Source organism: Dama dama, chromosome 15 (genome assembly GCF_033118175.1).
Source record: "Dama dama isolate Ldn47 chromosome 15, ASM3311817v1, whole genome shotgun sequence".
NCBI lineage: Eukaryota > Metazoa > Chordata > Mammalia > Artiodactyla > Cervidae > Dama > Dama dama.
In genome coordinates, this window is record NC_083695.1 from 4,703,051 (window position 1) to 4,730,171 (window position 27,121).

The following is a 27,121-nucleotide window of genomic DNA, read 5'->3' on the forward strand; positions in this document are numbered from 1 at the left end:
CAAAGTTAACTTTAAGTACCAGCTCTTTTTTTTTTTTTTTACAAATGACTTGTGACTATTTTTTCATTAAGCATACAGTGAAAATCTTTATTGGTAAATAAATTTTAATAATATAAAGTGTCCCTCTTATGTCCACAATAATACTGTCAAGAGGTTTACAAGTTCAAAGAAAAATATGTAGACATAAATAACATATGCAGAATCTATATGAAGGAAATGAACTTTATTAAACAACAGCTTAAAAGATCTGAGTAATTAGAGGTACAAGTCATTTCTCTGAATAAAAAACGAAGTATATTATGGCACAACATTCCCAACAAAATCTCAAGTTACTTATTTCTTTTGGTTTCATTGCTAGAGCAAATGTAAATTTTATGTGTAATATTGGGAAGAGCCAAACATTTTGTGAAAATGGAGACTAATGCTTATCTGAAGTATCTTTAATGACTATAATAATCTAAATATTTTAGCTTTGAGTGGGGAAATATACATGTTAAGTCCTAAGATTGTGATAAGAATTTAGTCTATGATACTGTTTCAAAGAAGTGGAGAGAAATGGGCCTATTTAATAAGTGGTGTTGGGATGGCAGAGTAAGATAGTGTGAAAATAACAGGGATTCAACAGGATAAGCCTTCCCCAGAAAACACAGATAAAGGGGTAGGTTCGGGGCAACCTACCAATTGGAACCTGCAGTCTCCAACTGGAAGCAATAAACAGGGGTAGTGGCTGAAGACATACAGTTTACCCTTGAGTTGAACCCTCCCAGAGTCTATGGCTCTGCCAAGTATACTTGCCCTGCCAAGGATACACTGTATATGAAGTGATAGGTCGTATCAGGCAAGAGGAGGTCAAGTTCAAGTTAGAAAACGGGCCCAATGCCAAAACAAAACAGGTTATACATATATATGCATTACACACACACATACACACAGCTTCCTCCAGATATTCAAATGGCTCCTTCCCTCCATGCTGGCCTCCCCATTGAGGTCTTCCCCTTTCCACACTACATAAAATCACTTTTTCTGACAACTTCTCCCATTGTATGTTTATAAATGGGAAAATTTTATACTTATCACCATCATGTTCTTCCATGGGGATATATTTTCCTGATATGGCTGCAGACAGCAAGAAGGACACAAGCTATCTGGTCATGATGACTTTTCGATAAAAATATTCTAGAATGGGTTCTCATTGGCTTATTTTTAACAAAGGATTATTCCTGGATGAATACAGACATGGGGTCAGGAAGAGATGGTATCATCTGAGGTAAATGCCAACTCCATGTACACAAGAATAGGTTATATTACTAGAAGAATGTATAAGAGTTGCAGTAGCCACTACATAACCTTTAAGTACATAATCTCAAATCCCTTCCTTTTGTCTGAGGAACTAAGTCTCCCCTTTCCCAGCCTGCCCCTCCTTTCACACTCAGGCTTGTCTTCCAGACAATGAGGAACTGGTGTCTGCTCTTAGACACACACTGTTTGAGAGCAGGTTCCCCTCAGATACTTGGGGAGGTGGAGAAGTGAGGTTTAATATTTTTCATGCCACCCTGAACATGTTTGGAGTCTAGAGTATGGAATAGTTGATGCTCTCTGGGCTCAGAATCCTCATCTACAAAATAGGGGAGGTTATCCCTATGTAAAAGAGGTGGTCTTATCCTGAACTTACTTTCAATAACACACAGGCCAAAGTTCTCAGTTGTCTAACCCCTCAAAAGAGGCTCAAGTCCTTAGAGAATAAAGAGGGTTTTCAGAATTCCTTGAAGCCCCTAGTGACGACAAGCTCTGCTCTTGTCAGTCTTTAATTATATTTCTTAAAATGGAAGAACTTGGTGAAGTATGGCAGCGATGATTTGTGCCCATGGGGTACTGGAATTTCCTAAGCTTTCCTAGGACTATGCTGATTATGCCAGGGTCCATACTGTGAGAAGAGGGCATACATACTCTTTGGAGTGTAACAGAAGAGTGTTCCTCAATCTCTACATGCAACAAGGGAGGTAACTGTTGCATGTAGAGATTGAAGAACACTCTTCTGTTACACTCCAAAGAGTACGTGTGCCCTCTCTTCACAGTATGGGCAGCATATATCCTGGGCCTTTTGCCATGTAATTAACACATATTTGGGCTACCCTAGGGAGCAGACAGTAAAGAATCTGCCTGCAATGCAGGAGACTCGGGTTCAATCTCTGGGTCAGGAAGATTCCCTGGAGAAGGGAATGGCTACCCACGCTAATATTCTTGCCTGGAGAATTTCATGGACAAAGGAGCCTGGTAGGCTACAGTCCATAGGGTCACAAAGAGTCAGACACACTGAGCAACTAATACTTTCACTTTCTTAACCTTATCTATCTACATATAGAGATACCAGAGTCTTATTTTATGGGCATTTGAATTTTACCAGTCAGAAATACTGTCAAAATATTATATTTCAATTAAAAATCCCATAAAATGTAATTATTATAATATGAGAGTTAAACATCTACTCTTATTATGCTACCTAGAGAGGTAACCAGTTACTCCAGTGGTCATATCAAGCCAACAAGAAAAAGAACGAATTAATCAAACAGTGCAGAGAGGACTTGCTATTTATTTGGAAGAACACAGAGCTGCTAACCTCACACCACATATGACAAGAAACATCATGTGAGGTTATATGAATAATCAAGTTAACATGTCTGCTTCACATATATCAAATGAGACGTACCTGCCACAGAGCTCAGTTCCAAAAGGAATTTACTTATGACAACATAAAAGCACAATGAAGCAGAAATACTTAACTTTCAACTAGAAGAATAATTTTATTTCTAATACTAAGCCATTATATAGGAATTTACAGGAATAAAAAACACTGTGCTGGCTATTCAACAATAGCTCCACCCAGACCTTCCCCTCTACTTTCTCTGTGCCCATGTGGGCTCACCTGCAGATGGCATCTGATTGGGTTCCAGGAATGTGGTCCGTAATTTTGGAGATGACAGTATCTCCTATGAGATGGGCCCTCCTCCACAAGAGCAGCAGGTCTTACTGGGCTCTGGTTAACACCTGCTTTCATCCTTTGCCCGTACGGACTTAGAATGGTAATGGCCTCCCGGGGACACTAATCTCTAGGTGGTTCAATATCCCTTGTTTCTGGCCAAACCACTGTAGTAAGTCTGCCATGAAAGTCTTCTTAGTTGGATCAGAATCCTGTTTTTCACTAGATACATGGCTGATACAAACAGCCCTCCCTATATTAATTTGTCAAAGGAAATAATTCATCTCTAAAACTGCTGTATAGAACATTAACACTTCTATTAGAAAAGAATTCATTTGAATCAGGTGAATGCCTTCAGTGCTAAATAACAGACATCTCCAAGAATAAACAAGAAGCCTCTTTTGCCCCAGTAATACAAACTCCTAGTAGATAGCAGGTCCAGAAAGAGTTGTGCAGTTCAGTGACCGCACCTCTGAGTCAGATTTTTCCCATCTTGTGTACTGTTCTCTTCAGGCTATTGCCCATCCAGGCCACAACTATAATCTAGTATAACATATAGCCATGAAAAAGTCCAGCAGAAGAGAGATAATCTCTTCTCATGTCATGACAATATTTTATCACTGAGTTCTTTCCCCAAAGCACCAAGAATATTTTCCAAATATCTCACTATTCACCTGTCTATCCCAACAAAATCACTAGAACAGAATATTCATGATTAACTTAGACTAATGTGGAATTACCCCTAAATCATCTGGGGAAAGGATGGACAAAAAGACAAAACGTGGCCCAACAAGGAGGAAGCAGGGAATGGCTATTTGGTGGGCAGTGTTTCTTGGAACTGCTTATCAGTGTTTTCCAAAGAAGCAAAGAAAACAGTAGGACAAAAGAGAGAGAGATAGTATATTACCTTCTATTAAATTAAATACAAATACATAATTCCTGAGTTACATACAACTTGGGTTACACACATCACGCTCAAATAGATACAGCAATAAAGCACCAAGAATAGGACAGAAGCATTTCATTATACAACACTACTTTTTATTTGCTGAATACTGTGAGCATTACTGTTCATAACTGATGTTAACCTTTGCAAAATTTATGCAATTATCATTGTTATTAATAGCATTCACATTATTGACTGACCCAAGGCAGCTGAATAACCTCAGGAAAATATTGTTTGGCCTTTTTATGGAAGTGGAAGCTCAGTAATAATGGCCATACTCATTCGCATATGCCAGCAAAGTCAGAAGAAAAGTAAGCAATAGGTAGTAAAAGAGCATATACTGGCCACATTACAGAGAGTCTCTGATAGTACTGAAAATAGGATTGATGCATAGGTAGTTAAAAACCTCACAAAAAACATATTTTGGCTTCTTTTTTGAAGAGGCCATTCAGCAGTAATGGACACAGCCATTTATCTATGGAAATGGGAGAGGGGGTATGTGGCTAGTATTTTAAATTTTCCAAACATATTTTCATATATACACAGTGATGTACCACTGTAAATATCTGACAGCAGATCCTCCGAGAAAACACAAATCCTGATTTGTAGAGTTTGTCAATTACCATGGTGTAAATACCCCACTAAGGCCACGCTACCAACATGATGGCACTGAACGCAGGGCTGGTTACAGACGTGTGGCACTACAGCACTATAGAGTGTTCACCATGCTGGTGTCACAGTGCAGATAACCTAAGAGCAAAGGTAACAGCAAAGCACTGCGAGATACTTAGGAAATGATGAGTGTTGAGTAAATATTACCTTTGTTTTTTTAATATTATTTAACTGTACATTAATATTTTAATTTAAAAATAATGACTGTGTTTAACAACTGGCTCATAAAATTCCTGAAAATTTATCAGCAGTGCTTGCAAGTTCGTATAAACTTACTGTAGCACATCACTGTGTATTGGTAAGCATGTATAAATACATTTACATATACATATATACATAACTATTACAACCTAAGACATTGATGGTATCTAGTGGGGGAAATGTTAATACAGACTATTAACAGTTAATGAAGGGTTTAGATTTTCTCTTCATAAGCATGTTAGGCTCTAATATACAAATCAAGAATACCTCAAATTTCTATGATATTAGCATACCCACAAAAGGCCTCCAAACATTAAGGACTCTTCACATAAATGTTTAATGCTCTTGTCATTTAACTTCTTTAAACTTCAGATTCCAATGTGAATATAACTGCAAATGAGTATCACCCATTATATTAACAACAATAAAATTTTTGTATCACATCCAGAATATGGCACTACACAACATAAATTCTAGACAAAGGTGTTTTTTCCACCATATTATGTAAATGAATTTCCCTTCAATATAAATTTTCTGATGAAAAGTTTTACTTTTTTTGGAAAGCTTTTACATATTCAAAGCATGAATAAGGTTTTATTCTAGTACTAATTATCTGAAATACAACAAAATCTCACTCTCTAAAGGAATTTGTGATATTCTTTGGGTTCCATTCATCTCATTTTAAAAACCTGTATAACAAATTTGAAAGAGTGGATGAAGCCTTCTGAATGTTCAGGATGCTGAAAGAGCTTTCACCCTTGTGTGAATTCTCTGATGTTTAGTGAGTACTGACCGCTGACTAAAGGTTTTCCCACATCCATTACACTCATAGGGTTTCTCCCCTGTATGAGTCCTCTGATGTTTAGTGAGAGCTGATTTCTCACAGAACGTTTTCCCACATTCATTACATTTGTATGGTTTCTCTCCTGTGTGAGTTCTTTGATGTACAATGAGGTTTGATTTCACACAGAAGGATTTTCCACATTCATTACATATAAAGGGTTTCTCTCCTGTGTGTGTTCTCTGATGAACAGTTAGGGCTGACCTGTGGCAGAAGGATTTTCCACATGCATTACATTCATAGGGTTTCTCCCCTGTGTGTGTTCTCTGATGTTCGGTGAGGTTTGACTTCACACAGAATGTTTTCCCACACTGCTTACACTCATAGGGTTTTTCTCCTGTATGTGTTCGCTGATGGTTGGTAAGATGTGGTTTCTGACAAAAGGATTTCCCACATTCAGTACATTCATAGGGTTTCTCTCCTGTGTGGGTTCTCTGATGCTGAGTGAGGTTTGACTTCTCCCAGAATGTTTTCCCACATTCACCACACTCAAAGGTTTTTTCTCCTGAGTGAGCTCTTCGAAGTTGGGTGAGATGTGACTTCTTGTTGGAAGTATTTCCGTTTTCATTGTGCTCATAAGGTTTTTCTCCCATGTTTACTATCTGATGTTTAAAGAGAGCTGACTTTTCCCATGTTTTGTGACTGACTTTATATTCATGGGGAATCTTTCTTGTGTAAGTTCCCTGATGGATAACGAAAGTTGAATTGTCACAGAAAATTTGCCCATATTCATTATATTCATAAGGATTGTCTCCCGTAAGAGCTCTCTGATGTCCCAATCTTAAATCCATATAGAAGGACTTACCACAAATGCTGCATTCACATGGTTCCATTTCAAAATGAGTTCTCTGAGATAAATTGAGCTTCAAACTTTGGATGAAGGTTCTTCCACATTCATTATATTTACAATGTGTCTCTCCAATCTGAACTTTCTTATTTGTGAAAAAGGCTGCCTCTCCATGGTTGCCTCTTCCATTTTCATTATACTCAAAAGGCTGGTCAAAAATGGACTGAGTGAGATCCTGTCCATGATTGAGGACATTCTTTTGTTGATTATATTTATAAGATTTCCCTCCAGGAGGAGTTTTGTCATGCCCAATATCAAGGAGCAATTTCTCATATACATTAAACTCATCAGGCTTCTTTCTAGAAAAGTTCTTTCTGTTAATAATTAAGCCTGAAATATTTTTCAAACTCAATTCACATGAGTCACATATTTTATATAGAAAATTGCTTGAAGGAATGGAGTCTGTACCTAGATTTAAAGTTTTCCTTACTCTGTCACCACTATCTGTACTTAATATTTTGTTGCTGGTGAAAGCAAGTTGCCAAAAATGTTCATCTTGATTTTCCTGGGTGCTCTCTATTAGGTCATCAACTTTCCAGTCTTCTAGAAATGAGAAAAATAACCACATCTTATGAATCCTAGTACATTTCTAATGGAATTCAACGTTTACACAAATGCCCTATTACACAGTCAGTTCTTTTGCTTTAGGCTCTGTTTTCTGGTGTGAACTAAAATCCAACATATATTTTCTTTACTCTTCTGGTTTGAGTGGAATATAAAAACATGCTTTAGTAAAAATAGGGAAAGGAAACTGGCAATAACATTTAATTCTTTATTAATACAAACTTTAAAACTAGACAGGAAAAGGTGAAATACATTCAAAACACAGGGAACCAGAGAGTGGCTGATTCAGAAATCAGGAAACTCAAGAGAATGGAGTGAGCCCAACTGAGACATTGAACAATGAATATCATTACACTGAAGATTAGTAGACAAGGGCTTTCAGAAGATGAACTGTGTTTGGTGGAAACAAAGCAGTTTACTCCTAACCCCCTCGGACACTGATTACCTGGTGTGATTCCTACTAGGATACTCGCTTCTACTCTACACATCAACACCAGACTAAAGTTCTGAAAACACCAACTGCCTCAGGTTCAGAAGAATAGTCTGATGGCCCAGGATTCCTTTAATTCACATGGAGTAATTACAACAAGGCATGGCAAGCAAGGGATGGGGATTTTATGAGTTATTCATTTAGGGAACAGGAAACTCCAAGAACTGAATGAGTTTAACAAGAGAGGTCTTTTGTTTTGTTCATTTGTTTTTAAAGAAAAATAGACTGTTTAAGAAACATATTAGAGGAAGAACTCAGTTTGACAGAGGCAGATCATGCTTTCTTGTCCTTACCTTCCCACAGCTTGATTACTGTGGTAGGATCCTCACTAATGTGCATGTTGCTATTCCTTTTTCCCATTTGACATATGAACATCAAAACAAATTTCTGAAGGTACCTACTTCCTCATGCTCTAAGGGACAATGCTTTAATCCAGACTCTAACTATCAAGCTGTAATTTGCAACAACAGATGTCCAACAGGAAATACTAAACAGATGATGGACAGACCATCTCTGCAAAAGGACCAGGCTCATTCTGTTTGCTCACAGCTGTTAATGAAGTTGTCCCAACCATCAAGACATATGTTTCTTTACTTCAGTCTGCTGCCTTACTTTCCCCCAAAACAATTTTGTTCCTGAACAATACTGATCTTTAAGTCTGCTTTCATATCTAGGTTTATTGTTCACATCAAGGTTTTCTGCTTTCATATCTAGACTCATCTGTGGCTTTTACTTACAGATGAGACCTATAAGATCATATTTTTCTATTAATATATGGTTCTGAGGCCTTCAACACACTTTATTGTAAAAATTCTTGGCTATTCTTTACTGTCAATACTCCATGAAACGGGCTTGCCAGGTGGCTCAGATGGTAAAGAATCTGCCTGAAAAGGAGGAGACCCGGGTTCAACTGCTGAGTCAGGAAGATCCCTTGAAGAAGGGAATGGCTACCCACTCCAATATTCTTGCCTAGAGAATTCCACGGACAGAGGAGCCTGGTGGGCTGCTACAGTCCATGGGGTCACGAAGAGTCAGACATGACTGAGTAACTAACTAGGTGAAACAATGTTAATCATATGTTAAAAAAAAATCTAAAACAGTCCTGAGCCCATGGCTCCAAAGACTAACTGATAATAGTTATTATCTTGACAAACACAAATTAAAACAAAAACTGAATTCATATTATGAGTTCAAGTCACAATTCTGTAAATCCATTAAAAAATATTTGTGCGGTTCTAGCTGGATATTTAACAAATTGCTCATTCCCAATAACACACCTTGTATGTAATTAGTTACACTCCAGCCTTGGCTCTCCTTGGGACCTGAACATCCTCCAGGAAATGCTACTTTAATTTAAAACAACAAACCACAAAAGTAATAATAAAATAACAAAGCCAACAAACTCTACAAGATCCCTATCATTTTCAGCCTCTACCTGCTGCCTTTAGAAGTTACTACCTGTTTAATTCACTGTAAGATAAGATAAAACAAGTCCATTGCTCAATGATACACACGCTGTGTCATGAGCACAGTTTAGGCAGGTGTTAGCAAAATTCTACTTCCTCTGACTTCACTAAGGAGATAGGACATTTGTGATTCTTAAAAACTGATGTGCATATGAATTATTTTCAACCTGTACTTGAGGATAAAATAAGGGAATGTGCATTTAGTAAAAATACTATAGAATGCTTTCTGAATGGATGAAAAAGAGTGATCTCTTCTAAACTTGGTTCAACAAAGTAATTATTAAAATATCAGAATCAGGAAAAGTATGAAAAGTAAAGTATGGATACTTCTAGTTCTGGCCTCAACTATGTACTTTATACTATATATGGTGTGTATGTATATATATGTATATATGTGTGTGTGTTTGTGTGTGTATCTATATATACTGAAAGTGAAAGTCGCTCAGTTGTGTCCGACTTTGTGACCTCATGGGCTATACAGTCCAGGGAATTTTCCAGGCCAGAATACTGGAGTTTCCTTCTCCAGGGGATCTTCCCAACCCAGGGATCGAATCCAGGTCTCCCACATTGCAGTCATATAGATTCTTTATCAGTTGAGCCATGAGCGAAGCCCAAGAATACTGGAGTAATATACATATGAAACCTCCTATCCCATCTCAGATTCTAATAATTATCTTAAGCTTCTCTTTGGGAAAACAAAATCTCAGCAATGATAGAAACCCTAAGCAACAGTCAGATCATCAGGTCTGAGTTTTGGGGCTACAGATGCTAGTGGGTTAAGGTTATAAAATATAGACTATTTAAGTTATAGCAAAAAATTGATCACTAACTTAAAATAAGTGAAATAATAATAACAAGCATTATAGACCATGCAATGTTTAAACACTTTGCATACCCAATTTTAATTCAGTTACTTAAAAGGCAAAGTGAAAATTATAGAAAAAAGAGAAAATATTTAAAAGTGAAATTTAAGACATAAGATAGCATGAAGTTTAAAAAGAGCTCTGAAGAGCAGTAAAAAAGACACAGATATGTAAAACTGGGCTAGACTGTGACAGTCACTGAAAGGAGACTTTGATTTCATTTATTAATAAGGATCAACTTTGTTAGGCTAGTGAAAGATAAACTGGATGCTTTAGGTAGAAAAAAACAACAATTAGGAACATCAAGTTAGGTATCAGTGACAAGTGAGAAAATAAAGAGATGAAGAAGATGGAAAAGAAAATAACATTAGGAATTTGAAAAAACTAGTAACAGGGGATAACAGGTGCAGGACACTGAACCCATGGTTGCCGTTTAAGGTAGTAATGGATGGCTGAATGTTCCTTATTTGACCCCTGGGAAACCAGGCTCTCTAATTTTCAAGTGACTCAGACTGTTCCCCTCAATCTCCTCTAATGACAAGATTTAGTGGATTTACACACCTTGTAAAAGCAGTACTGCCCCATGACTACCTCTCTCATTTACAAACAACCACTCTCTAGGAAAGGGGTCAGCAAATTCTGACTGCAAGGTCGTGGGCCTAGAACTAAGGATGTTTTTAAGGTTTTAGAGGGAAATATACAGAAAAGGCAGCAGAGAGGAGTGAGGAGGAAGAGAAAGATGTAAGAGGAGGAAGAGCAGCAGCAGCAACTGAGACCATGTGTGGCCCACAAAGCCTAAAATATTCACTGTATGGTCTTTTACAAAGAAGTTGTGTGTATGTGTCTCCCAGAGTCTAGCAGTTATCCCAAGCTTCTTGTGTCCAATTGTACTAACTCTCCTCTCTAATCTCTCCTCCAAATTTTCTCTCTCAGTAAATGGTACTCTAAGTTATCAGGTACCAGAAACAAATCATTGGAATTCATGCTCAACTCCTCCTTCTCTCACACTCTATATCCAACCCAGTAACAAATCCTCTTGGCCTCATGTTCAAGATATATGTACAAATCCACCATTTTTTCAGCATTTCCAACATAGCCTGGGCAACCAGCTTCTCTCCTCTGAGTATACAATGGTGTCCTAACCGGTATTCCTTCCTTGCTTGTGCCTAAGCACCATCCACCCATCACATGGTCACAACGGAGAAGTCAGAGAGATTCTTTTAAACTGTAAATCCAATCTGCTAGCTTAATTTGACTTATATATACTGAAAAAAGTCTGAGGATTTCCCACACCACTCAAAATAAAATTAATATATCTACCATAGTCCATGCTACTTATGACATCATCTCCTACCAATCTCCCCCATGCCCACTCACCTCCAGCACCATGACATCCTTATCATTCCTCAGACACTCTAAGAGCACACTAGTCCAATAAGTTTAGCACCAGCACCTGATGTTCCCTCTGCCTGGAGTATTCAGAATCCACAGACCTCACGCTTTAGTTTATTAGAGAGTCATATCTACTATGTACCTCATAAAATACATTTTCTCTTGAAGTGAAGTGAAAGTCGCTCAGTCATGTCCAACTCTTTGCAACCCCATGGACTATACAGTGCATGGAATTCTCCAGGCCAGAATACTGGTGTGGGTAGCCATTCCCTTCTACAGGGGATCATCCCAACCCTGGGATTGAACCCAGGTCTCCCGCATTGCAGGCGGATTCTTTACCAGCTGAGCCACAGGGGAAGCCCATTTTCTCTTGAATTCTGTACCAAATAGCACATTATCATTCTCTAACCCCCTTTCCACTACTTCAGCTCTTCACAGTAGTTACCACCACTCAACACCATGTATGTGTGCATACATGCACATATATCTTCATACACACACACACGTATGCTTTTTGTCTCTCACTGTAATAAACACTCTGATAATAGGGACATTCTTTTAATTATGTATAAACATAACTGGGTCATATTGAATGCTCACCATGTATTTGTTAAATGAATATAGGGAAGTATTACATAAATCATAGCATCTAACAAAAGATGTCCCAAGGCAATAGATGGAAGGTGGACAATTTTAAAATAATAAAGAAAAATTATCTCAGATGGAGCCAACTGGGTTTGGATTATGGATATAGGTAGATGACTCTAAAATGTCAAAGAACAAAGGGAAGCATTTATGAGTGAAAGTGACATACAGAAGAATGTGATTAAGGTAACATAAGTATTTGGGCCAACTGTCAATCACTTTCAAAGGTCAGGAGTTGGAACCATACACCCATGGCCTAAGATCTCATTTCCTCTGGCTTCCATCTGCTTGTGAACTCACTAACTCACCTGAGCGGCACTGTTTTGGGCATCTTTCCTCTAGTATCCAAGGCTCTTCTCCTTGCTCAATCTTGAAGACCACTTCAGGCTTAGTAGTACAATTCCCTGTAAAGACAGTAACATAGGACTATGGCTGAACAGTCTGGCTTCAGGAACTCTAAAAAAAATGATGGGCAAGAAAGGTACAGTTTTGAGAGCTATCTAAAAGAGGTGCCTAAATAAACCAATCCCCAAGGAGGTAAGACTATAGCAACCTCTATAGTGGCCAAAAGGGATTAGTCATTTTAGGGCCTTGAATCTCCATCAGAAAATTTCACAGGGAGTTTTTACACTTCGTCAGCTAAGAAATGCATGCTACTGGTAATCATGTGGAAAAAAATTCTTACCTACTGAGACAAGGTGGCTATAATTTTCTAGGATCACATCTCTGTATAATATTTTCTGAGCAGGATCCAGCAGGTACCACTCTTCCTGGGTGAAGTCCACACAAACATCTTTGAATGACACTTGCTCCTGTAACAGTACATTCCTTTACTATATGAAATTGTCAGAGCTATACGAGTGGAAAATATTTAAAAGAATGACTTTGCCAACAAAGGTCCGTCTAGTCAAAGGTATGGTTTTTCTAGTAGTCAGGTATGGATGTGAGAGTTGGATATAAAGAAAGCTGAGTGCTGAAGAATTGATGCTTTTGAATTGTGGTGTTGGAGAAGACTCCTGAGAGTCCCTTGGACTGCAAGGAGATAAAATCAGATAAAATCTGAAAGGATATTAATCCTGAATACTCATTGCAAGGACTGATGCTGAGGCTGAAGCTCCAATAAGTTGGCCACCAGATGTGAAGAACTGACATTAAAATGACCCTGATGCTGGGAAAGATTGAAGGTGGAAGAGAAGGGAACGACAGAGGATGAGATGGTTGGATGGCATCATGGACTCAATGGACATGAGTTTGAACAAGCTCCGGGAGTTGGAGATGGACAGGGAAGCCTGGCATGTTGCAGTCCACAGGGTCGCAAAGAGTCGGACATGACTGAGCAACTGAACTGAAATGAATCTCTTTAGTTTACTAAAAATTTAGGACTGCTTTCTTTAATGCTGGGCTTCCCTGGTGGCTCAGTTGGTAAAGAATCTGTCTGAAATGTGGGAGACCTGGATTCGATCCCTGGGTTGGGAAGATCCCCTGGAGAAGGGAACAGCTACCAACTCCAACATTCTGGCCTAGAGAATTTCATGGACTGTATAGTCCATGGGCTTGCAAACAGTCAGACACGATTGAGTGATTTTTGCTTTTTTTTTTAATGCTATACTATGTAGGATAAAAGTAGTATCTTGTATAAATTGAGTTTCCATGAGAGAGTGGAATGGTCCTAGTTGATACAAATATTATTCTTAATGAGGAGACATACACATTAACATGTATTAAACTGGAAAGTATAGGAGCTAGCACTATACAAAAAGTAGAATGGGATGACCAAGAAAATGTTATTTCATATTATCTTTTGTATTATAAAGTTAACTTTCACTAAGGAAGTAAAACTTTCAGTTGTTAAAATGAAAAGAAGGATTAAAACTAATATGTTATAGTAATCAAGCTCACTCATGACTGATTAAAATGACCGGTTCTGTATTCTACCTGCCCAGCAGAGAAAAGGATGAATCCTCTCTACTTGAGATAATTTTTGGAGCCTCTCCTAATATCTGTGTTGTTAGATGCAATGCTCAACATCCAACAGAGAATTTCATGTTATATAATGAGACAAGACCAAAGGAAAAAGACAATAAAAGCATAACCATAATGGTTGTCTGAGGAGGCCTTACAAAAAGCTGAGAAAGAATAGAAGCAAAAGGCAAAAAAAAAGAGAGATATACCCACTGAATGCAGAGTTCCAAAGAAAAGCAAGGAGAGATAAGAAAGACTCCCTAAGTGAAAAATGCAAAGAAATAAGAGGAAAGCAACAGAATGGGAAAGACTAGAGATCTCTTCAAAAAAATTAAGAGAAACCAAGGGAACATTTCATGCAAAGATAGGCACAATAAAGGACAGAAACTGCATGGATCTAACAGAAACAGAAGATATTAAGAAGAGGTGGCAAGAATACACAGAAGAGCTATACAAAAAAGATCTTAATGACCCAGATAACTACAATGGTGTGACCACTCACCTAGAGCCAGATATCTTAGAATGTGAAGTCAAGTGGGCCTTAGGAAGCATCACTATGAACAAAGCTAGTGGAGGTCATGGAATTTCAGCTGAGCTATTTTGAATCCTAAAAGATGATGCTGTGAAAGTGCTGCACTCAATATGCCAGCAAATTTGGAAAACTTAGTAGTGGCCAAAGGACTGGAAAAGGTCAATTTTCATTCCAATCCCAAAAAAAGGCAATGCCAAAAAATGTTCAAACTACCACACAATTGCACTCATCTCACACGCCAGCAAAGTAATGCTCCAAATTCTCCCAGCCAGGCTTCAACAGTACGTGAACCATGAACTTCCAGAATTAAAGCTGGATTTAGACTAGGCAGGGGAACCGGAGATCAAATTGCCAACATCTGTTGGATCATAGAGAAAGCAAAGGAATTCCAGAAAAACATCTACTTCTGCTTCACTGACTACACCAAAGCCTTTGACTGTGTGGATCACAACAAACTGTGAAAAATTCTTAAAGAGATGAGAATACCAGACCACCTTGTCTGCCTCTTGAGAAAACTGTATGCAGGTCAATAAGCAACAATTAGAACTGGACATGGAATAATGGAATGGTTCAAAATTGGGAAAGAAGTACATCAAGGCTGTATATTGTCACCCTGCTTATTTAACTTATATGCAGAGTACATCATGAGAAATGCCAGGCTGGATGAAGCACAAGCTGGAATCAAGATTGCCAGGAGAAATGTCAATAACCTCAGATATGCAGATGACACCACTCTTATGGCAGAAAACAAACAGGAACTAAAGAGCCTCTTGATGAAAGTGAAAGAGGAGAGTGAAAAAGCTGGCTTAAAACTCAACTTTCAAAAAATGAAGATTGTGGCATTCGGTCCCATCACTTTATGACAAATAGAGAAACAATGGAAACAGTGACAGACTTTATTTTCTTGGGCTTCAAAATCACTGTGGATGGTGACTGCAGCCATGAAATTAAAAGACGTTTGCTCCTTGGAAGAAAAGCTAGGACAAACCTAGACAGCATGTTAAAAAGCAGACATATTACTTAGCCTACAAAAGGTCTGTATAGTTAAGGCTGTGGGTTTTTCCAGTAGTCATATATGGATGTGAGAGTTGGACCATGAAGAAGGATAAGCATAGAAAAACTGATCCTTTCAAATTGTGGTTTTGGAGAAGACTCTTGAGAGTCCCTTGGACTGCAAGGAGATCAAACCAGTCAATCCTAAAGGAAATCAACCCTGAATATTCACTGGAAAGATGCTGAAGCTGAAGCTCCAATACTTTGGCCATCTGATGCAAAGAGCTGACTCATTAGAAAAGACCCTAATGCTGGGAAACATTGAAGGGAGGAGGAGAAGGGGACAACAGAAGAGGAGATGGTTAGATGGCATCACAGACTCAATGGACATGAGTTTGAGCAAGCTCCGGAAGATGGTGAAGCACAAGGAAGCCTGGCATGCTGCAGTCCATGGGGTCACAAAGAGTCAGACATGACTGAGTAACTGAATAACAACAACATAGGAGACTCAGATACTGTAACACAAAAGAACTTCAGAATAAATTATAATTAACATAAAAGAGGAAAATACGAACAAAATAAATGAAAGGATGGGAGAAGTCAACAGATACATGGTATGTGTGTTGTAGATAAAGAATTAATACAGCAGGCCTGAGATTGCTATCTTCTGAAAGACCTGCTGCTACAAGGGTGTCTCATGGCTGGTATCTGGGAATTTGGAGTTCATGATGGTTCTTACCAGTCCTTGGTAAGAATGGTTCACAGAGCCTGAACTGTTTGTGTGAACTATATGGTTTTTGCTGCTCATGTACATTCCTTCTGGAGTCTGAAATTTTGTTATATGCTAGGCAAAGAATACCTGCATTGACTAGCCCCTGATAAACATTTTGAACACTGAGTGTCTAATCAGCTTCCCTGGCAGACATTTCACATTTGTCATCACATCGCATTGCTATAGGACTTAAGCCTGTCCTGGGAAAAGTCTTATGCCTGGTGTCCTCTGGACTAAGCCCCAAATATCCTTTCCCTTTGCTGACTGTGCTTTTTATCCTTTCACTTTAATAAGTCACAGCCCTAAGTACAACTACATGCTGAGTCATCCCAGAAAATCACTGTACCTAGTGATAGTCTTGGGGACCTCTGATAAGTGTGCATACAAACATGTACATGTACATACATGCATTCATAAAATGGGCATTCCAAAGTTGAAAATTATAATATCTGAAATTAAGAACTCATTAGATGGCTTCGTATACATCCAACAAAAGTATCAAAATACATACAGCAAAAAGTGACAGAACTGAAAGGAGAAACAGACAAACCTATAACCACAGCTAGAGACTTCAATAGCCCTCCAACTGTCCTGAGAAATCAAACAGGCAGAAAAGCAGTAAGTATATAGACCACCTGAACAGTACTGTCAATCAGCATGATCTGAAATTTCTAGAATATTCCATCCAAAAAAATAAACCATACATTCTATCATTCTATTCTACTTCTTATGGAACATTCACCTAGATAGGTTATAGTCTAGGCCACAAAATACACCATAACAAATTTAAAACAATAGCTATAAAAAATATATTCTCAGACCACAATGGAATTAAAGAGAAATCAAAAAGCAAAAGACAGCTGAAAAATCCCCCAAATACTTGAAAATTAAATAGCATATAGGTCAAAAAAGAAGTCTCAAAGAAATTTTAAACTACTTTAAATCAAAAGGAATAAAAATGAAAATATCATGTATCAAAATTTGTGGCATGCAGTGAAATCAGGACACAGAGGGAAATTTATAGCATCAAATGTATATATTAGAAAAGATTTTAAATCAATAATCTAACCTTCTATCTTAGTAAACTAGAGGAAAAAAAAAGGCAAACTGAGCCCAAAGCAAGCAAAATAAAGGAATTTTTATTAAAATAAATCAGTTGTGAAAGAAAATAGAAAAAGTCAATGAAACCGAAAGTTGCTTCTTTGAAAAGATCAATAAAATTTTTAAAAACCTCCAATCTAACCAAGAAAAAAAGAAGCAAATTGTGAATCTCAGAAATGAAAGATAGATTGACACTACTAATACTAATGACATTAAAAAATAGGAGAAAAAATTAATAAATAAAAAATAATAAGAGAATACTACAAACAATTCTGTCCCTGAAAAACTGGGAACATAGATGAAATTGACAAATTCCTTAAAAGACACAGCTATGAAATTCACACAAAGGAGATATAGATAACGTGAACAGATTCTTTTCTGCTAAAAAAATTAAATCAATAATTAATAATACTTCCGAAATAGAAAGCACCAACCCAGACAACGTCACTAGTGAATTCTAATAAACATTTAAGGAAAAATTAATACAATTCTCCATAATCTCCTCCAGGAAATAACACTTCCAAATTCATTATATGAGGCCAACATCTCAGACAAGAATATTATGAGAAAAATAATAACAGATGCAAAAATCCTCAAACATGGGCAAATAAAATCTGACAATGTATAAAAAGAAATATAAACACAGCCAAGTGGAATTTATTGCCGGTATGAAAGGTTGGGTCAACATTAAAAAAATAACAACAATAACAACAACACAATCCAACATATCAGAAAGTCAAAGAAGCAAAATGACACAATAATAGCAACTAATGAAGAAAAAACAGTCATTCATGATAAAGAAAAAAAAAAAAAAAAAAACCCTCTCAGTAAACTAGGAATATAGGGGAACTTTCCCAACTTGATGAAGAAGAGAACGTCATACTGAAAGGTTGTTGTTGAATTACAAAAGACGCTGGGATTCTTGGCCTCTGGAGAAGAATTCAATCTGTGGCCAGAGATGAGGCTTGATTGCTCAGAGCTTTTGTGTAATAAAGTTTTATTATAAAAGTATAAAAGAGATAGAGAAAGCTTTTGACATAGACACCAGAAGGGGGCAGAAAGAATACCTGCCTGTTAGTCTTTAGCTGGATGTTATATAGTTACTAGCAGTCTGTTAATGAAAGAAAGCAATGTCTCAAAACTCAGAGAATGGCACCAGGTCCCTCACCCACAAGAAGCATTTTGAGATAATCTTGGCATCAGGGAGGTCATGGGGCCATAAAAGATTTGACTTGAATCTTGTATAAAGGCAGATTACCATACAAATAGTTTCGTTTACATGGATTAGGAGAACAATGTATGAGGATAACACAGTGGTTTGTCAAGTCAGTTCTAAGCCTTTAGGCTGAACCAACTTGAACACAGAGTCTGGGGTAAATGTATAGTACGTTAACATAGCTTAAGACAAACATTTCCATAAGAAAAATGTATTTGTTAGCTCAAAATTTGAGAAAAGTTAAGTTCAGGTGGAAACTGGTGTCATTACGGCAACACAGTATTTTAAGAGAAACCTCTTTTTAAATTTGTGTAGAGAAGGGTAAAAAATCACTAGCTTGTTTCCTTCTGCTGCTTAAGAGAGAGATTTTTTTTAAAAAGTCTGATACTTGAAGCCTATTTCCTCCTTTTGGAGACCCCTGGCCTTCCTGCCTGTTACCCTCTCAATACTTAATGTTAGGAGATGACACTTTTCCCTGAAATGCAGGAAAAGAGCAAGGATGCCCTATTTCAAGACTATTATTCAAGTCCTAGCTAGTACAGAAAGACCAAAAACAAAACAAACAGAAAAACCTGAAATAAAAGTTAGATGATTAGAAGAAAAAATAAAACTATCTGAAGTCAACATGATTGTCTATGTAGAAAATCCCAAAGACTCTGCAAAAAGGAAAAGAATAAAATTAAAAGACACTTGCTCCTTGGAAGAAAAGCAATAACAAACCTAGACAGCATATTAAAAAACAGAGACATTATTTAGTCTACAAAGGTCCATATAGTAGAAGCTATGGTTTTTCCAGTAGCCGTGTATGGATGTGAGAGTTGGACAATAAAAAAGGCTGAGCTCTGAAGAATTGATGCCTTCAAACTGTGGTGCTGGAGAAGACTCTTGAGAGTACCCTGGACTGCAAGATCAAACCAGTCAATCCTAAAGGAAATCAACCCTGAATATTCATTGGAAGGATTGATGCTAAAGCTGAAGCTCCAATACTTTCACCACCTGATGCTAAGAACCGACTCATTGGAAAAGATGCTGATGCTGGGAAAGACTGAAGGCAGGAGGAGAAGGGGATGACAGAGGATGAGATGGTTGGATGGCATCACAGACTCAGTGGACATGAGTTTAAGCAAGCTCTGGGAGATGGTGCTGCAGCCCATGGGGTTGCAAAGAGTTGGGCACTTTGAATGACCAAACAACAACAACAAATAACCAAGACAGTGTGTTATTGGTGAAAGAGGCCCATTTCATTTCTAAGAAAATGAAAAGACAAGCCACAGACTGGGAGAAAATATTTTCAGCATATATATCTAATAAAGAAGTTGCATTTAAAATATACAAAAGAATTCTGAAAACTTAATAGTAAGAAAATAAATTGCCTAATTGAAAAATGGACAAAAAATGTGAACAGGTCAAGTAAAGACATACAGATAGTTCATAAATTTATGAACAAATGCTCAATATCACTTGTCATTGTTGTTGTTTAGTCACTAAGTTGTGTCTAACTCTTTGTGACTGTATCCCATCAGCCTCCTTTGTCCATGGGATTTCCCAGGCAAGAATACTGCAGTGAATTGCCATTTCCTTCTCCAAGGGATATCCCTTACCCAGGGATCAAACCCACATCTGCTGCATTGGCAGGTGGATTCTTTATCACTGAGTCACCAGGGAAGCCCATTATGTGTATTAGGGAAATGTGAATTAAAACAAAAGTAAGATACCATAACACATTTATTAGAACCATTAAATTTAAAACAATGACAATGTCAATTTCAGGTCCAGATGCAGAACAAGAGGAATTCTCATTCATAGTTAGAAATATAAAATGATACAGCACTTTTGTAAAATAATTGGGTAGTTTCAACCTCGTACAAAGCTGAAGTCTTAACATATGATCAAGTATTTTTAATTTCACACTCTAGTTATTTGAAAACATATATCTATGTAAAAACCTACATATGTTTCTAGCAGCTTAATGCATAATGACCAAAAACTGGAAGGAACCAAGAGTCCATAGGTTAGTAACTTTGAAATAACTTATATATGTATGCTGGAATTGAACAATTAAGTAAATGAAATGAGGAAGGTGGAGGCCAGACTGCTGGAGTGGGAGTTACAGACAAGCAAGGGGACAAGGTCAGAATGTTTCAGGTGATAATGATTACAGCAGGAGACATTAGTGTGAACTAATACTTAGCTTAATATAAATACAGATGGTTACATACTGAAATATTCACAGATATGTGTTAGTATATATATATTTTCTTGTTCAGTCAGCTGACAGGATCTATAAGGAATTACAAACCAACAGCATACTGAGCCCCCCATCTTGGTTTCTAATACCATGCTCCAATAAAATTCTAGGGCAGGAAATATGGGCCTGGAATATCTTCTATCACCAGAAAGTATAGAAGTACTCAAACAAAAACACAACAGTGGGATTTGTTGAAAGTGCTCTATTTAATAACCAAGCTGGAACAAACAATTTGAGCAACAAATTAATAAGGTAGTACTAGACTATAACAAGCAAAAAAAAATAACTAGCCATGAGTTCATATTGATAATAAACACTGAGTTAATAAATAGAAAAATCTGTGCAGAATGCCTAATAATTTATGTGAATACTCCACTGAGAAGGAGGTGTGGTATAACCCCCCACTTCCTTCCAAACAGTATATTATGAAAACAAAGGGAAAAAAGAGTAACTTTACCTTGGAGAAAGTTAATACCGCACAGCTTCAGGCTGGTGATCAACAGCGGTACATCATTTGTTGAAAAGTGAAAAGTCATGTGAGAGAATTTACCCCTGATAAGACATGACCAAATGACATTTTACCTCTGTGGTCTTTCTCCAAGAAAACAATTACCCCAATATAATCACAGGAAAAATAGTAAGACAATTCCCATGTGAAGGACATTCTACAAAACACCTGATTTATACTCCTCAAAACTGACAAGGTCATCAAAAACAAGGGAAATTTGAGGAACTGTCACAGCCAAGGGGAGCCTAAGGAAACATGATGACTAAGTGAAATGTGGTATCCTGAAGCAGACACCTGCATGGGGAGGGGAGGGAAACCAGGAACACTTATCAAAAGACAAATAATATACAAGAAAATAATGTTCTGTAACTCATATGAAAGATAAGCATTAGTATCACTAACATGCAAAGAGCTAACCAGACACTGAAAAAAAGAAGAAAAAGCCAGAAAGCTAAGAGCAAAATGGGTAAAGGATATGAACAGATCACAGAAACATAAAAACAAGACATCTTTTAGATATGTGAAAAAAATCTTCAACCTCACTCATTGTTAGGATAATTACAGATGTAAACTACATAAAATACTAATTTTTACCTATCAGATATCAAAATCCAAAAGTGAACCACATTATTTCTATGGGAGAAGCTGTGGAGAAAAAGCACTCTCATGCAATGCCAATGTAAATACAAAGTATCTATAATCCCACCAAACAGATCAAGTTTATCAATTGTAGTCAACCCTTTGGGAATTTATATATTCCAAAATATCATTTCTGGGGATTTACCTGACAGAATAAATCTCATTTCTGGGAATGTATATGATAGAATAAACCTAATATACAAAGTTATTCATTAAAACATAGTTTGTAGTAGCAAAAGGTTGGAAATAGTTAATTACTAGTTTAATAAACTATGGAACATTCAGAATTGAATTTCTATGTGATTATAACAAAGAAAGAAGTAATCCATGTTCTGTTACAGAAAGAGTCCCTGGGACAAGCTGAAAAAAGAACTGAAAAAAGCAACCAAAAAAAAAGAAAGAAAGAATGGGAAACAGTGTTTAGACTCACTACTTAGTGTGGCTCTCTGAGCAGCAGAATCAGCTCCATCTAATTAGAAATGCACGTTCCAAGGCCCCACCCAGATCTATTGAATTAAAATCTGCATTTTAAGACGTTGCCAGGTATGTACAGGTGCATCTAAACTTAAAAAGCCCTAATTATAATAGATTCCCTTTTAAATAAAAGATGAGGGCACAAACTTTCTTTCAACTGAATAAAGAAACACTAGAAGGACAAACAAAAAACCAGAAATAATGTATACCTATAGCTGAGTGACAATATACTGCAGTTCATCTGGGACTGTCCCAATATATGCCAGTTGTTCCAGCATAATTGTTAATAAAACCTCTCTCACTCTCAGTGAAAGTGACACAGTTTAGATGAGAAATAAATGTCACCCTACCTGGAGGAAGCCTAAGGTACAGAGAGGAAGGGATGTAAATTTTTACTTTCTCTGTATCACTTAAATTTTTTAAAAACCATGTTAATATACTAACAATTTTAAAGTATTTTAATTTTTAAAGACAAAAGTTGTTAGGAAAAATAGGTATCTGAGAAGGGCAGTTGTCTAAGAACAGAGAAACAATGGATAAGCAATAAACCCAGGGATAAGCAATGTTGGGGCAAAAGGCAAAGGCAACTTCACGAGGCACAGAAGTTAGGAAAAGGAGAACTAGGAGCATAGCATCATAGACAACAATAGAGGAGACTTTCAAAACAGACTATGCATAATAGTATCAAATGCTGCAAAAGGGTCCAGTAAGACTAAGACAAAGACAAAAACTGGATTTGACTACAATTTGGTAGCTTCTTCCAGAAATGATTCAGGTGGAGAAGTATTGAAGGAACAAGACTGCATGTATTAGGTTGAAATTTAAATGGAAATGCAGAAACAAAAGCCAGGACTCTCTGCTACTGAAGCTAGAAACACAAATGAGCTGACACACGGTTTAATAAACCTTTAAAAACTTTAGAAAACTCATTTTAGATAAAGTGGGAATAAAAAAAAAAACTCACCTGGGATTTGTTCATTTTTCACTTAGTGGAGGAGGGAGAGCTGAGGGAGAAAGAAGGAAGTAAGAACTTGGCTTGTTCTGGATTCACCAGCCTACACAGCTCCACACACAAGACACTTACCTGCTCGTGTGTGGCTCCCATTTATGTTGATCTTAGACCTTATACTTTTCACTGAGTGAATGTAAACATTTGCTTCTTACTGATTTATTCCCGGGTTTCCCTGGTGGCTCAGTCCGTAAAGAATGCTGGAGACCTGGGTTCGATCCCTGGGTTGGGAAGATTTATTACCAATTTAGGTTTTGTGACCCAGAAAAATGAAAACATGAGAGGATGCTTAACACAGAACAGTAAACTAAAAGGATACACTAGGGAGTTGTCAAAACTGAGGTTCTTACTGTTGTTGTTTAGTCACTAAGTCCTATCTGACTCTCATCTGCTGACACCATTAATCCTATGAGATCGGATAATCAAAGAAACCTCTGAAAAAAGGGATGGGAGTGTTTAAGGCAAGATTTGTTTTTTTTTAAAAAGTTTGTTCTAAGCCGCTTACAATTTTCAAAACGATCTTTTAATAAAAAGCTAACTCTGACCTAACAAAATGACAAAATGGGCTGTGGCCCAGGAATCTGCAGACCTGACTTTCAATTGTGATTCTGTCACTAACAAGCTGCATGATCTGAGCCAGTCATCTTCTCAGGCTCATTTCTTTTTGCATCTTTCAATAAGAAACTGATAACCCAGAAAGGACCTGTCTGCACTACCATTCTGTATGTCTGAGGCAACGGGGAGCATTTCTCTAGATGCCATCAACAACGGAACACTGCTTGAGGACAGCTAACCTCAGCGAAGAGTGAATTAGGAGAATTAGGAAAGGAAGAGGTGTTAGGGACGGATAATGATAATTTTAACTATGGCTGGTGAGCCTCTCAACCCCAACCATGGCTTCACAAATCTCTAAAGAGGTGACATTTCCTGTGTAGCCTGTGTGCCCATCCCGCTCATCTCCAGCTCACCTCTCTCTTCTTAAATTTGTCCCAGACCTTCCACCATCACACAGCCTTCGATGGCTTCAGGACACCGTGTCATGATTATATACAACAAATAACAAATGAAGATACAACAAATAAACACTTAGGATCTGAGTAATGTTAACAGAGCCAAGAAAAGGCTTTGGTGGCTAGGTGATCCAGCCCCTTCCAATCCATTTCACAAACGACTTAACTGAGGGGTCCAAGCTCCAGCTGCCTACACAGAACAAACACAACAGCAGCTGACAAAACGTGGGCGCTCAAAACTACCCAAAGCGGCAAGCACTCTAGAGGTCTGCATTTTACAGATAAGAAAACCAAGTCTCTAGGCGGCAATTTGGTCCAGGAAATTCATTTATTTCTGGGCCCTGCGGGAGACAATGGTCTTCTCCTACAGCCTCCCGGCTCCCCGTAAGCCCGGCGCAGGAGAGACGCGTACGTCACTACGTGAAGTGCGCAAAAACAAGTCGCACAGGCGCAGTCGCTCTTCCCCGCACCTCCTCCCCGCCCCCCGCCCCCGTGGGCCCAGCGCACACTGCACGCACGCGCACTCCCACCCGCGGCCACAGGACAGCGCCTGCCGCTCCGCTGAGGGGCGGAACACCTGCAGACCGAGTGAGCCTGAGAGGCCGCGTTCTCACACGGAACTCTGGCCCCTTAAGGCAGAAGCGCCCTCGCCTGCCGTCCCTTCGGTTCTGCAGATGCTGTAGACTCCCGCGGTCGCGCAGTGTTCGCGGGGCTCCAACCCGCCACCCGACACCGCTGCCTCGGCCGGTTCTCCCAGCCGCGCGGAGCCCGCTCGGCGCTTGCCCCCACCCTCCGGGGCTCACCCGCAGCTCCCTCGCCCGTGGACCTGGAGGCCAGGGATTGTTTCCCACGAGGGGCTGGAGGCCGCGGAAGGACGAGCCAGGAGGAGGAGGCGGGGATGCACATGCGCAGAGGGAGGGCGCGGCGCGGCGCGGCGCGGCGCGTGCGGTAGCAGCGAGCTGCATCTTAGCTCCTGGTAGTTTGCGTTGGAAAAGTGGCTGTACCTTTAGAAGCAGGCCTCACTCGTGAATTTTAAAAGTAAGCTAATAGTGGTGCAGTACCTAACTACGGTTTTTTATGAAGATTTGGGGTGTTTGTCTTGTAAAAGCACTTAGGATGAGTTCCGGCACAGAAATTGTTCAGTATGTTTCTTAAGATTATCTTTCAAACTGTACACCATGCCCACTCTAGAAATCAGCTGGAGAGTTTCTGCCTTGTTGACTGAACTGAGAGGTTACTATCTGTTATACTCATTCCTGCTACCTGAACCCTGTATTCTGCCCGTGTCCCATAGATGTACGTCAAAGCAGTGTGCATTTTTGACTAGACACATCAAGAAAAGTGGTACACTAACTTTATTTATGAACGTGAACAGATGTTATTTTAGTTTTGGTAAACTTATTTTCTAGCAGTTTAGACAGCAGATTTATGTAAACTAAAATGATATCTGTGAGCAGCATAGTCGTTCTCTGGAATGAGGAAAAAAGCGACCTAGCAGTTCAGTATTAATAAAAATTGTTCATATATTCGAAACTGTTCATATTCAAACTTAAGGAAGAAGGCACTTTCTCATCTCTCCAAACCAACTATGTTTTCCCTGGAACCAAATATATATTATTTTATGTGGGCATTCTCATGACATTTTTAACACAGTATAATCATAAGAGCCTGTTAGTTGATGAACTTTTCGTAAAAGAATATGTAGTTAACTCTTTCTGGTCAACGTTATTTAAAATTTTTTAATAACTAAGTTGCTCTGATTGGTCCCATATACTCTTCACCCAGTTTCCCTTAATTGTTAACATTTTTCAAAACCGTGGTACATCTAGCAAAACTAAGAAAGTGATATGGGTACAATTCTAATGAAACTACAGAGTTTATTCGTTTTTCCATTAATGCCCTCTTTACTGAGCTAGGATTCAATCCAGGATACCACAGTACGTTTAGTCATCACATCTCTTTGGTCTCATCCAATCTATAATAGTTTCTGGTCTTTCTTTGTCTTTTATTACCTTCAGGTATGTGAAGAATAGTGATCACATATTTTGAATAGTGTCCCTGAATTTAAGTTTGTCTGATATTTTCTCCTGATTGGACTAAGGTTTTAAATTTTTAGAAATATCACAGAGAGGATGTGTCTTTTATATATGAGGGGACACATGATTATCAACATAACTTATATTAGCCTTGGTTACTTCGTTAAGGTCAAGTCTGACAAGTTTCTCCAGTATCTTTAGGATTTTTCACTTTCCAATCTCTGCTTAGAAGTCCAGTGTAGACACTGGTTATGAAGTCCAGTGCACTCAGCGGGGGGCAGAAATAAGCTGCATCTCAAATTTAGGGTGATATTTTTAAACTGCCACATTTAGTAGTAAATTTGGGTTGAGAACCTTTGAGGTTATGTAGATATACTCTTTCTACTTAGAGTTTTGGCCACTACTTTTACCTTTCATTGGTGGATCTTGCATGCAACAGTTATTGCTGTGGTATTCCAATTGGTGATTTAAGATTTCACCTCTTTCTTCTTTATTAATTGGAAATCTTCTGTAAGGGAAGATTTTCATTCCCCAAATTTGTTTATAACATCATTTATTTATATCAGTATGGATATTTGTTTTATTCCCAACTGTTTGAGGAGTGTGTAATTTCCTCGGTTCTGTCTCAATGTAAAGATTTGAAATGGCGGATCAGTGTTACAGCTTTGTTACAGCCCAGTTTTATTTGGGGAGCAAAGGATAGTACATCCTGGAGGT

General features: G+C 38.2%; 1 protein-coding gene across 1 annotated transcript; it reads right to left on the reverse strand.

Moving 5' to 3' along the window:
- On the reverse strand, window positions 1-25,395 carry ZNF248 (zinc finger protein 248). The gene is made up of 4 exons (XM_061161369.1): window positions 25,172-25,395; window positions 12,590-12,716; window positions 12,213-12,308; window positions 1-7,027 (listed from the first exon to the last, which is right to left on the reverse strand). The coding sequence occupies exons 1-4, from the start codon at window positions 25,331-25,333 to the stop codon at window positions 5,529-5,531; spliced, it is 1,884 nt and encodes a 627-aa protein (XP_061017352.1). The 5' UTR covers window positions 25,334-25,395; the 3' UTR covers window positions 1-5,528.
- Window positions 25,396-27,121: the final 1,726 nt, after the last annotated feature.